Raw genomic sequence first — 13,464 nt, 5'->3', positions numbered from 1 at the left:
ACGGAAAGACCTAAACAACAGTTGGGAGGCACCTCTACCCTTCAAGAGTCCACGTCAATGGCTTCCTAACAACAGGCCGCATGCAATGAAGCGCCTCATGTCTCTCAAGCGTAACCTTGAGAAGAAGCCTGAAATGCGAGACCACTACCTCGGCTTCATGGACAACATGTTCAACAATGGTCATGCTGAGCTAGCCCCTCCTCTCAGTGAGGAAGAGGAACGATGGTACTTGCCAACATTCGGTTCGATTCCAGTTCCCAATACAACGGCGTGTCACTGAACGATGTGCTGTTAACTGGGCCTGACCTGAACAACACACTGCTTGGAGTACTGATCCGCTTCAGGAAAGAAGCAATTGCCCTTACAGTGGACATAGAACAGATGTTCTATTGTTTTTCGGTAAGAGAAGAAGAAAGGAACTTCCTACGTTTCCTTTGGTTCCAAGACAATGACCTCTCGAAAGACATTGTGGATTATCGCATGACAGTCCACGTCTTTGGCAATAGCCCCTCACCTGCAGTGGCTATTCATGGGCTACACCAGTCTGTCCAGGTCAGCGAGTCCCACGTCGACCCTGACGACAAGAACTTTGTGATGCGGGACTTCTATGTAGATGATTGTCTGAAGTCCCTGCCTACAGTTGAAGCGGCTGTGAACCTGCTAAAAAAGACACAGGACACTCTCGCCAAATCAAACCTGAGGCTGCATAAGATCGCAGCAAACAACAAAGATGTCATGGAAGTTTTTCCATCCAGAGATCATGCAAGTGACCTTAAAGACCTGGACCTTGAGGCAGACACACTACCAATACAACGCAGTCTGGGACTGAATTGGAATCTCCAAACAGACTGTTTCCACTTCAGTGTCTCCGATGAGATCAAACCGTACACACGACGAGGTGTCTTATCCACTATCAACAGCCTCTACGATCCTCTTGGGTTCGTAGCACCTGTCACTATCCAAGGCAAGGCTATTCTGAGAGAACTTACTACTGAGAATGGTGACTAGGACGCACCATTACCTCAAGAAATGGAAGAAGTCTGGACGTCATGGAGAGCTTCTTTGTCAGAGCTGTCCAATCTTTCCATCTCTAGACCCTATGCTGAGACTTCACCTTCAGCCGCTGTCAGAAGAGAATTGTGTGTCTTTTCTGATGCATCGATCAAAGCTATCGCTGCGGTGGCATATCTGAAAGTCACAGACCCTGCCGGGAAGAATCATGTTGGGTTTGTAATGGGGAAAGCCAAGCTGGCCCCCCACCCTGAGCACACAATTCCAAGATTGGAACTTTGCGCAGCAGTTCTCGCTGTAGAGTTAGTGTTGTATATTCCTATATGAATATCCATTAATTACAGCACAGTAGTGAGGTTGCTAACTAGAGGAAGGGAACGATCACAGTGTGATAGAAAACATGGTCCTCATCTGAGCTCCCAAATTTAGCCAGTAGAGAATAAGTGTATACAGCCAGACAACCAGCAGCTATGGTCCAATATTCATTTAATTGCAGCGTGGGCCGAGTGGAATAATGCATTGGTTACACACAGGACACTTCAAAACATAATACATGATTGTACAAAAGGATTTGATGCAGGTAAATCACAATAGCCCTCGTTGGCTTTTTACATCAAAAGACAGTATTGTACATACATTTTAGTCATGTTATGTTAATGAAATAAGACCATAGTACTCTCTGTCACCACATGATAAACCTGGGCCTAAGATAGGCATCTTACTCTATTTATCACATTATTCCATATACAGTTTCTACTCACATAGGGACAAAGTAGACCATGGTCGTGGTGGTGGTGGAGGACGCAGACTCAGACCCCCTGGGTAACGGTGTGTGGCGGGTGTCCTGAGCTGGCCTGCCTCTCTATTCTTACTGTTCCATACTTATAGATTTCATGACCTCACTTTTCTTAACCTAGTTCCACCAATCACCAGTATCTAAACACAGGCAGTCCTCATTTGGTGTCTCCTGGTCGTATGTGTCTGTAACAGCCATGGGTAGCCCCCTCCTTTTTGGCCAGAGGGGGGGGTTGGACTGTGGCCTCCTTTGAATGAATCACTCATGTTAACATTCCTTCTATTTGGTTCTTCTGTAAGTTACTTTTCTAATAGGTTACTATACTCTTGTTTTATTATTCCAACATTGTTTTTCATTTCTAAACTAATATAATGCAATTATGTTTCCTGTGACCTCTAATCTTGGTTAGACAACTGTCTTTACTGCTGTAGTCACCGTTTTTCTGTGGTGTGTGACTGAGTAAACAATGTCGTCATGAGAGGTGTCGCCTGGTGATTTTCAACATGATGAGGTCTGGTGTCTTCTGCCTTAATAGTGTTTGTGTTGATATAATATTAACCCAGTATAGTCAGTGCGTCTTAGGTTAATACTATTCAATTCACAAGAGCCATCCCAAAAACCCCATCTACCAAACTGGCACTTTGTATTTTCTGAATCTATTATTGCAACCACATTCTTACAGAGGCATTTCCGCTGTTTGGTCCATTCTTGCTGTGCTCAACTGTCACATGTCTAGGTGTTCGGTTTCCTGGGGGGGTTTGGAATGGCTGCTTGTTCCATCACTCTGAGAGTCTATGTGTGATGAACTATTTACCATCACTACAGATACTTTCAGTTTTCTGGGTTAATCTAACATTTTTTATTATGAAATCATGAAATTATGAAGTCAAGGTTACCACATTAGCTGACCTAATCTCTGCTGAACTGGACCTTCAACTCAATGCTGTAACCTACCACACAGACAGCAAGGTGGTTCTGGGTTACATTTGCAATGAAACCAGGCGCTTTTATGTTTATGTCAGTAATCGGGTACTACGCATACGAAGATCTTCTCATCCAAACCAGTGGCGCTATGTGCCAACAGATCAGAACCCTGCAGATCATGCAACACGCTCTGTCGCTGCAAGCCATTTGAAAGACACCAACTGGCTCAGTGTAGGGCTGGGCGATATGACCAAAAACGTTATCGCGATAAAATTATTTTCATATAATTCGATATCGATAATTATCGTCGATATAATGTCCGTCAAGTTTAATTAACTTCTTATGCTGCTGCGAATGTCTCAAGTCGAGTTGATGTCGTCATCAGTCTGCGCACGTTAGCCGACAAGCGGAGTATCTCATGACAATAAATATGACACTAAAATACTCTCTTCCGCCACAATATATTGAAACGACGTCCACTGTATATCCCACACTACCATAAACGTGGCCTCAGAATTCAAAACACACACATACTCGGCACGTAAATATATAAAACAGTGCCGTGCAAGCTAGTTATCCTAGCCAGCCTGTTGGTTCTAAGCGGTGGATTCCATGACAATGTGCTAAATATGACACTAAAATACTCTCTTCCGCCACAATATATTGAAACGACGTCCACTGTATATCCCACACTACCATAAACGTGGCCTCAGAATTCAAAACACACACATACTCGGCACGTAAATATATAAAACAATGGCGTGCAAGCTAATTAGCCTAGCAAGCCTTGTTGTTGAGTGAGTCCTACCTCCTTCCGGGTCTCGGCCATCTCCTTCACTGATTGGTTGTTAGCTGTTGTGCGTAAGCACGTCATCACGTAACGCTGGTTGTTGTGAGTGAGTGTGCTGAGCCGAGGCTGAACGGAGCCAAGCTTGGAAAATCGATATATCGAAACTTTGCGACCACGTTTCATGTTTATTTCGAGGAAATAATTTATCGTGATAGTTATCGTTATCGTTTTATCGCCCAGCCCTAGCTCAGTGGACCCAGATTTATGTCAATGCCAGACCCAAGTATCCTAGACAGCACTTTCAACCTGGTTGACTCAAGTTCAGACCCAGAGATCCGACCTCTAGTGGCATCTTTAAGCACTACAGCATCATCCAAGCAGCTTGGTTCCAAACGATTCGCCAAGTTCTCATCTTGGAAGTCATTAACAAGTGCTATTACTCGCCTCATACACATAGCCTGTGCTTTCAACACAACCAAGAACAGTTATTGTAAGGGCTGGCATCACTGCGAAGCAGAAATCGCTGTTGAGGAATGAAGTCAAGCCTCAGCCGTCATCATCAAAGCAGTACAAGAAGAGGTCTACAGTCAAAAGATCAAATGCATCCAAAGGCACAATTGAATCCTGCTACTACTACTCATTAACTACTCCTCAACAGCTTAGATTAGGGGCGTGGTCAAAAGGTGGATTGAGAATTCAAGCCGTTCGGGGATATACCCACAGACATGTCTGTCTTGAGGAGGTTGATGCATAATCAGGTTTGAGCTGATATATACAATTACTATTTTGAGGCCAGTTTTCAGGGGCTTTACAGTGTTTTTAAAATAGTTAACTCATCTTGAAGGCATGATTTTGACTATACATATTGTTATTTTTCCCCTGGAGATGGAGAGCTTCTCTGTACTTGTCTGAATTGCAATCTGAATTGCATTTGTGGTTCAATATATGTTAACTTGACACCTTTAGCTTCAGCATACACAGAAAACTGAGTAGGTAAGCCTACTGAGAATATAAACTGCCAACTTGAAATGTTTGTGCAAAAAACATATTTTTACAAGTTGTTATTCAATATAGCATTTTTTAAGGATTTAGAATACATCTAAAACAAATCGTTAAAGGCAGAAGGTGTGTCCCAGGTGTGCCCCCCTCTGCTTTTACCCCTCGGTGGTCATTTTGCAGCCCAGTTGGGGTCCTTTCTCTTAATCCATAGCCATCTGCTGCTTCGTTCGGCAGCCTCTGACAGTGTTTTGACAGCTTGTCGGAATGCCTGTCCTCGCACTCCCATCCCCTTAAGAAGCTTGGTTGTGGACATGGCAACAAATCCTCTACACCCGAACCCAACCGGAAGCACCTGGGCACACCAGCCGTGTTGTTCTGCCTTGGCTGCTATGTCGGAGTACTTCAGTCGTTTACGTGCTTCACCAACTGCAGCCTCCCATGGTACAGTTAGTTCTACAATGAATACCGACTTCTGGGAGGTTGACCACAAGACCAGGTCCGGCCTGAGGTTAGTTGTAATGATCTCAGGCGGAAAGATGAGTTTCTGGTCTAAGTCAACCTGCATTCTCCAATCCTGGGCAGTGTCTAGGAGGGTTGCTTCTACTCTTGCAGATGGCTTTGCTGGGAGCTGTCCTGCTCTTACAAAAGAAGTGGTGTTTGAGTGTCTAGGCATTGGGGTAGTTATCCTTCCTTCCAGGGTGATCGCTAGTTGTCTTAGGACCTGGTTGTGTCTCCAGGTGTAGCGACCTTGGAACAAACTGGTTTTTAAGCCGGTGAGGATGTGCCTCTGTGTTGCAGGGGTTTTGCAAAGCGCACAAGAAGGATCTTCTCCAAACCACTGGTTTAGGTTCTTGGGCGTGGGAAGAACATGATGTGGCTCTGATGATGAAGCTGATTTGGCTTCCTTCCATCTCCCAAAGATCCTTCCTTCCGTTTTCCCAGCTAGTCCACTGGCCCTGTTTGGACTGTGAGACTGAATTTGCACATCTGTCTGCCTCCTCCTGTTGCCGAACCTGAATCACCACCAGCTTTCTCCTCTGGGTTGATGTTGCCTTGTGCCATGTGGGTCGACTTGTCCCAAGTCCAAACCCACCTCTTCCATGCTGCACCTGTCCTACAATGTCTGCATGCCTGAGAGCAGATTTTGCTTGCTGTACGGCCTCAGATGGGATCCATTCCCTCCCAGTTGCCAGTCTGGGAGCAGCCGCTCGGATCACTTCATCTTAACACATTAACTGCCACGGAGTTTGATCATCTTATACCATTCTCTGCCAGCACTGTAAGTCTATGGAGATGTTCACCTTCTTTGCAGGGCTATAACTGTTTAAATTGTATTGCTAAATTGACATTACTATGGCCCATTCAACATCGATTATCTATCGTTCAGGATGTAGGAACGTTTAACTTTTTCATTCACACATTCATACAAAAATACCGTCTAGAATATAAATATGTTTTTATCGTTTTCTGCAGTAATTCCTAGAACGTGAGATATAGGCATAAATGCATATATAGATTATCAAATGCAGTTTGATACCGATCCACGCTATATAAAAAATTTCAACTGTACATGGTCCTAAACGTTATGACTGATCATGCGCGGGTGAACGGGGGGGGGGGGTCGTTTATAATTCTGTGATCGTCGTTAAATGCTTCATGTAGTATGGGTGATATATAGATCAGAGCAGTTTGCATGGATAATAATAAACAAAAACACTGAAAGTCACGGCAGCCTCCTCTTACCGTTGGGCGATGACACTGGAGCAAAAAGATCCCAGTTATTTGATGGGGGTCGAGGCGATCCATTTACGGTTTGTCGCCGACCCGTTTTTATTGGGTCGCCAATTAAAAAAGAAAAATGTATATTATAAATATATATATATATTTTTTTTTAATCTGTAGATGTGTTGATTCAGTTTGGCACCACATACATGTGAATCTGGGTTTTCTACTCTAGCATACCTGCAAAACAAATACAGAAACAGACTAAATGCTCAGCATGACCTCAGAATAGCACTTTCAAAAACCAAGCCCAGAATAGATCTGCAGGTTGAAAACTTCTACCAGCCACATACCTCTCATTAGATTTCATTGTGCCATAGATGAAATATTATACCCCTTCTAGCATGATGTCAGGTCAGTAGAATTCTTAAATAAGTCAGTACAAATTAATCAGAATGTTGCTCAATGTTGGGGTTTAAGGTTGAGGGACGAAGGGAGGGGGTAAGAAATGGAGTTGAAAAAGGGGTGATAAATAGAAAGGAGAGTAGAACATGTTTGTTAATTTAAAAGTGTTACAAAATGTTATGTACATATGTTATGAGGTGGTGAGAAACTTAACATTACACTCTGATTATTGCTGTGATGTCCTTTTATAATTAAATAAATACATTTCATGTACATTTGAAATTCATGGTTTGTTGTGTTCTTTATCAGTAGTTTATAAATGTATGTTATGGCAATTCATGATGTATTTTTGTAAGTTTGGGTCCCGAGGAAACACCAAATTTCTCTTTTGGGTCTCGAGCTGAAAAAGTTTGGGAACTCCTGATCTACACTATAGCTACCAGATAAAACGATTTGTGTGTAACCAAGTGTTACAGAAATATATGAATTAACATGCAATTGGCACCTGTTGCTATGTTTACTATGACATAACATTCTATATATTTCATCATTTGTATCTGTTCATTACTGAACACACAGAGGTAACATGTGTGCAGCAGGGTCAGGACAACCACATTATGACAGCTCACTTGTCTCAGGGCACATTCCACCTATTGATTTGAAACCCTACTGGGTTTAGTTATATGCATATTGGAGTAGAAAAGATCAGAACCCCCAAACCCCCCATCTGAATTTGGACCCCCACACACACATACACTTTTAACTAACATTACCCATGACATATCTACATACGTGACATACCTCAACAATCATTTCAATTTCAGTATACTACCCTTGTGGGATTTTCTTTGGTAAATAATTATTTAGAAAATAATTGGACATATAGCCCAAAACAGATATATAGCCCTTTTGTAGTTGTTTGCACAAATCAAACTCACTATCATTACCTTCATCCATTCACTCATATCATTATTATTCATTGTAATATTATTTTTGTATTCTTATGTACCCTTTCCATTTGTTTCTGCTATTTATTGCTGTGTGGTGCTATCTGCAACAATGCAATTTCCCCTCGCAGACAATATTTTTTTTGTAATCTTAAATCTGTGTGTGACTGGCTGAGTTATATTCCAACTTCTGAAAGTAAACCATCGGGAAGATAATACAAGGGCTTTGCAACATTCAGAAATACTGATTAGTGCTGGTAGTCCTAGAAATAAACACAAGTAGGGTCATATTTCTGAAGCGTTATACAGTAATTATTTTGCCCATTAGCTCATAAAACACCTTTATATTGACTGGCTGTTGTTTTTTTTAACCTTTATTTGTCCATGGGTGGTTTTCTGAGCATAATGAACTTCACACTCGATACAGTTACACACATTCACACCTGGGAGCTGCCCAGTACAACCGCAGCTGTCCACTGAGCCCACTGAGAAGCTCCACCGGAGCGGCTGGGTACTTTTCCCATTTGACTGCGGTAGACAGTTTAATATGTCTCAAATAATTTCCCTACACAAGCCTACTGACTGATAGCACATCACCTTGAAACTGAGAGTTCCACTGCATTTTGAATAGTAGCAAAGTGAACTGGACAGTTTATACGTGGGGCAGATTTGTTTCCATCAATATTGTAGTAGGTTGTTAACTGGTTGAGTGCCGAAAACGTAGAACTACGTTTCTGTCGCCCAACCGTTGAGTGCCGGAAACGTATATCTACATTTTTCTCACGGTATTTATTTTAATCGCTATTGCCATTCATAATTCAGCGGGGCACCTTGTGCATACTGTTCTGAGTGTGTCTGAGCTGGCAGACGGTCTTATACCGCCCTCTAACGCCTTCGGCCATTATTGCACCTCATTAGAAACTGGTTAGTTTATTTTCTCTACCGAGCTGCGGCGTGGGGGTGGGTCCTAAACACTCCGGCAAAACACACGCTTGTAGGGATGGTTTGGACAACTGACCCCGCCCGCCCGTTGATGTGCAATGCCCAACAACGTCGGAGACAGGATCGCTGTGGATAACTGGAATGGCGATCAGATAATTGGATTCTTTTTTTTGCATTAAATCAGATGCCAGGTCTGCCAAGGACACTATAAATGAAAGCTTGCGTTGATCTGATATTTATTTCTACTGCGATTGAAGCTATCTGTGTTTTATGTGTGTGGCTGTTTGCCGTTGGGTGCAGGAGGGGGGGGGGGGGCGGGGGTTGCTGATCTAAACCACATTGCATGCTTGCACGAGGAAGGATAATAATGATGATCTAGCATTGATTTCAGGAAGATCCGATAATCAGGCGAAAAATTACGTGTTTATTGAATTACACAAAAACACTGTTTTCACGTCTTTTCCCTGGAATTACTCAGAAGCACCCAAACTATATTCATATTCAAAACGGTATAAAACGTAAATGTACGGATGAAAAAATAATCAGTTTTTTTGCACGTTGACTGGAAGCAACTCACTGACACTCAACAGCATTATTAGACCCATATCTATACTATAAAATATAGGTTTAGCTCTACAAACTACAACTACTTTTACATGGGGTTAATGGACGGCAAGGCCAGGTCGCCTAAATATTAAAGGCAACCTACTTGTGTCTAACCACGCCCAACTTGCGTCTAGCCACGCCCCCGCGGCGACGCGGCAGCAGCAGAGCGGAGCGGCAGCTCCGCTCTGCCGCGGAGCGTGCGGAGCTCCGTCGCGGTAGCATTATGTAGCAGTAATCCGCCCTTTTTTACTATCCAGAACTAGCTCAATTGGCAGCGCTGCATTGCTGTGTATCCTACGGCCCGTTGCTGGCAAGTTCGATTCCCTTAAATTTTTATTTTTTTTCTTTTTTAACGTGCATTCGCATTCTTTCGCCGTTAAGTTTAGGCATAACTTTAAGCATTGTTTCGGAGTTGGTTAATGTTAGGCATTGTTTCGGAGTTGCTTAAGGTTAGAAGGGTTAAGTTTAGGCGCTGTTAAGGAGCTGGTTAAGGTTAGAGTTTGTCTTAGAGAATGGCAATATTTTTTAACGTGCATTCTTTCGCCGGTTAAGTTTAGGCATTGTTTCGGAGTTGGTTAAGGTTAGGCATTGTTTCGGAGTTGCTTAAGGTTAGAAGGGTTAAGTTTAGGCGCTGTTAAGGAGCTGGTTAAGGTTAGAGTTTGTCTTAGAGAATGGCAATAGACAGCCTATTTCCGCGCTGCAGCTCTCTCGCGCTGCCGTGGTCACATGGGCGTATTGGCCAATCAGAGAAACGCTAAACACAAGTTGGTTGCCTAAAATATTCACGCGGCCAGGTAGGGCTGGGCGATAAAACGATAACGATAAATATCGCGATAAATTATTTCCTCGAAATAAACATGAAACGTGGTCGCAAAGTTTCGATATATCGATTTTCCAAGTTTGGCTCCGTTCAGCCTCGGCTCAGCACACTCACTAACAACCAACGTTACGTGATGACGTCCTTACGCACCACAGCTCAGGACTCAAGGCTGCTAGGATACTTAGCTTGCACAGCGCTATTTAATATATTTACGTGCCGAGTATGTGTGTGGCGTGAATTCTGATGCCACGGTTATAGTAGTGTGTGGTATACGGTGGACGCCGTTGCAATGTATTGTGGCGGAACAGAGTATTTTAGGGATATTTACTAGTACATTGTCATGGAATACATCGCTTGGAAACGAAGCTGGCTAGGACAACTAGCTTGCACGGCGCTGTTTTTATATATTTACGTGCCGAGTATGTGTGTGGAGTGAATTCTGATGCCACGGTTATAGTAATGTGTGGTATACGGTGGACGCCGTTGCAATGTATTGTGGCGGAACAGAGTATTTTAGGGATATTTACTAGTACATTGTCATGGGATACACAGTACTGCTCGCTCGCTCTGGCTAACTGCTAACGTGCGCGGACTGATGACGACATCAACTCGAGACATTCACAGCAGAAAAACAAGTCTATTAATAGCCCGTCCATCGGCGCCGGGCATAAAAAGTTAATTAAACTTGACAGACATTATATCGACGATAATTATCGATATCGAGTTATATGAAAATAATTTTATAATTTTATCGCGATAACGTTTTTGGTCATATCGCCCAGCCCTACGGCCAGGTCACTTCCCGGAAGGGGCGTGGCACTCAATGTGTTAACATAGCACATAGGCCTAGTACATGTGATAGGTAGGGGTGGGAGAAATAATTGCTCATGATACCAACTTCTGCGATTTTGCATCTATGTGCAAACAAAAATTAAGTTGTCTGGGTGTTGAGTGTTTTTTCCTAGCATTGTGTTTTACTTTAAACCCTCTAAAGTGGTTCTCAACCTGTGGTACGCGTACCACCGGTGGTACTTGGGCCCCCTGCTGCTGGTAATTATAATATATATATATATATATTAACAGTAACTGAACCAAATTGTATTGACTGAGTTTTTAATTGTGATCATTTCAAAACAGAATCGTAGCCCTATAATTAGAATTTAATCAAATTGTGGAAATCCCTGCTGATTCCCACCCCGCGTGTATTGCTGTCCTCAAGTCCTATCCACTCAGTGTCATTGTTAAGACAGTTAAATGCACAAGCTGCACAACTCTCTGACAGACTGTAGACTGTAGCCTGTTCCTGGGCTCCTTGCAAAGTACACCAACAAATTCACAACCTACACTGAAATACAGTAGGCCAATAATATTCCATTTCACAATAGGCTTTTACAGTAGGCAACAATATTAGTTTTTAAAGAATTATTCCTCACTGCCACCATCATTCTCACCACCATCTTCATTTTGAATTGTCAGACAGCGTGGGAGTCGATGGAATAGCAATGCGAGCTTACTATCTACTATTGTGTCACGTGTATCTTTGATTACCACCTCAAAGCTCCTGTCAGATTTCATATTGCAGACTCAATAGGTCTTATCAACTTCCATGACATCTGACTGTGCTATTCTGAGGTGCTATAGCTGCAACACATATCCAATCACTGTAATCACATTAATAACTTCCCTCCAGGCCGTCAACAGTAATGGATTGACAGTAACATGAGTCCCCTGGGGCGTACTGGTTCATGTGCTGTCATGGCAAATCACTGCACTTATCAGGCCAAATTAGTGAAATCAAAACACCACCGCCATGTCTTACTAATATTGTTTACCAGACATGGTGCAAATAAAGAGGTGCACTGATCAGTCATCAGAGCAACGGTGACTTTAAATGGCATCTGATGAAGTTGTGCTGTGAAGGGGGGGGGCGGGGCTGCTGGGAGAAGAAAGACAGCCTATACACACAAATCCCCACACGAAATGACAACAGCAGTCAGGTCTGGAGGAGTCCAACACCTCTCCTCCCATTGACAGCACAGTAAGCATAAGAGTGACTCACCATGCCATTGTCAGTGGGAAGAACAATCCAGCAGATAATGGCTTGTATACAATAATCACACATTTCAGCAAACTGATGAGTCATCAATCAATTTAAAAAAGGAGCACTCCTTAACCATAAAACAATAATAAGTATTATTATTAGTAGTATTTACTTTATTTGGAAATACATGTGAAAAGCTATGAATGGACACCTTATAATACTCTCCCTTGAAGGAGAAAAAACAACTCCACCATGGTTTCAACACCCAGTGAAATAACAGTTGTCTCTTACTTGTTGTGTTGTACTTCACTCCATTGATGTACTCGGGGCATGGTCTCTCTACAATCCTCCCGGCGTTGCTTCTTGGCCAGCAGGTCCCAATCTCGTCAGTTGTGGCATTGCAATATAAACCTAAACGAAAATACTATTAGTTGCAATTGCCTACGATGTAATGAAAAATAGCAACATCCATACCAAATAAATGATCTCCTACCGTCAATGTCCATCAACGAGAAGGATGCGTTTTCGTAAAAAGTGTCTTGAAAAGCATCTATTAAACTACAGTTTGGGTCACCAAACTCTCCAAATATGATTTGATAAATTGTAGCATCCATTGTAAAAGCTGCAGGCCTAAATTCAAAGGGAATTCCCTATCAGATAAGTCCAACAGAAGATGACCACGAACTCCAGCAGTGCTTTTGTGATTTGTGAATCCTCCAAGCAACTGTATGTGACAAGTAATAGCCGAACGCTCCCCGTTCAAACCGCGCTGATGCCTCTGTCCAATCAGAACCATGTGCCTGCATGCGCGCCGCGGCTCCCTGCGATGCTCGCTGACACAGAACTACGAGAACGGGCTGTGCGAGACGCGATAGTCTGTCTGTCTAAATAATGACATCCTGTAATACTCACCACCACTCACTAAAATACACACGTTTCACTTTCATTGAAAGTGTAGCCCTATTTATAGCTCATTGGTTTGTTCTGGCAGCGAAAGGCAGACGCGCACATTTTTACAATGAAAGTAGCGGTAAACTGCAATTCAACTGAAATAATATGTATTAATAATGTAGACCGGTAATCAATACTTCCCTAAACCTATAATCCCCCGCCCCGAGTGTAATTTAGCCTGCACAATATGGGCTAGTCTGCCTGACATACGTCTCAGTCTCGTGCTGAATGAAGGATATGGATCAGTTTGAGAAATCATCTTATTTGGCTTGATGAAAAATTTACTTTAAAATACCACATAAAGCACATAACATTTATACTAGCAAACTGAGAACAATTGGTTATTTTACACTAACAGCATCCTTGTGATTTGCAGAAAGAGGATTGTTGAAGCAGTCAATTTTGGATTATGGTGATGTAATTCATAGAAATGCTGCCCCTTCCAGTCTTTTATCATTCAGCTTAGATTAGATTCATAACTGGTGATAGTCACTCATCATTGCATCCTGC

The 13,464-nt window shown here is 42.7% G+C and overlaps 1 protein-coding gene across 1 annotated transcript in view; it reads right to left on the bottom strand.

Moving 5' to 3' along the window:
* LOC311238705 (corticotropin-releasing factor receptor 2) overlaps window positions 1–12,632 on the bottom strand; it is a gene marked incomplete at its 3' end in the record, with an annotated part of 256,867 nt that extends 244,235 nt beyond the window's left edge. Inside the window, exons 1-2 of the mRNA XM_084326868.1 lie at window positions 12,497–12,632; window positions 12,295–12,414 (exon numbers count right to left, since the gene is read on the bottom strand). Of these exons, the coding sequence (XP_084182994.1) occupies window positions 12,295–12,414; window positions 12,497–12,617 (241 nt within the window). The 5' untranslated portion in view covers window positions 12,618–12,632. The remainder of the gene's footprint in view (window positions 1–12,294; window positions 12,415–12,496) is intronic.
* Between the last annotated feature and the right edge of the window lie 832 nt (window positions 12,633–13,464).

Source organism: Notolepis coatsorum, assembly GCF_963971535.1.
Source record: "Notolepis coatsorum genome assembly, chromosome: 13".
Taxonomy (NCBI): Eukaryota; Metazoa; Chordata; class Actinopteri; order Aulopiformes; family Paralepididae; genus Notolepis; species Notolepis coatsorum.
Note: the sequence above shows the minus strand (reverse complement) of the source record. Positions and strands in the feature narration are given on the sequence as shown.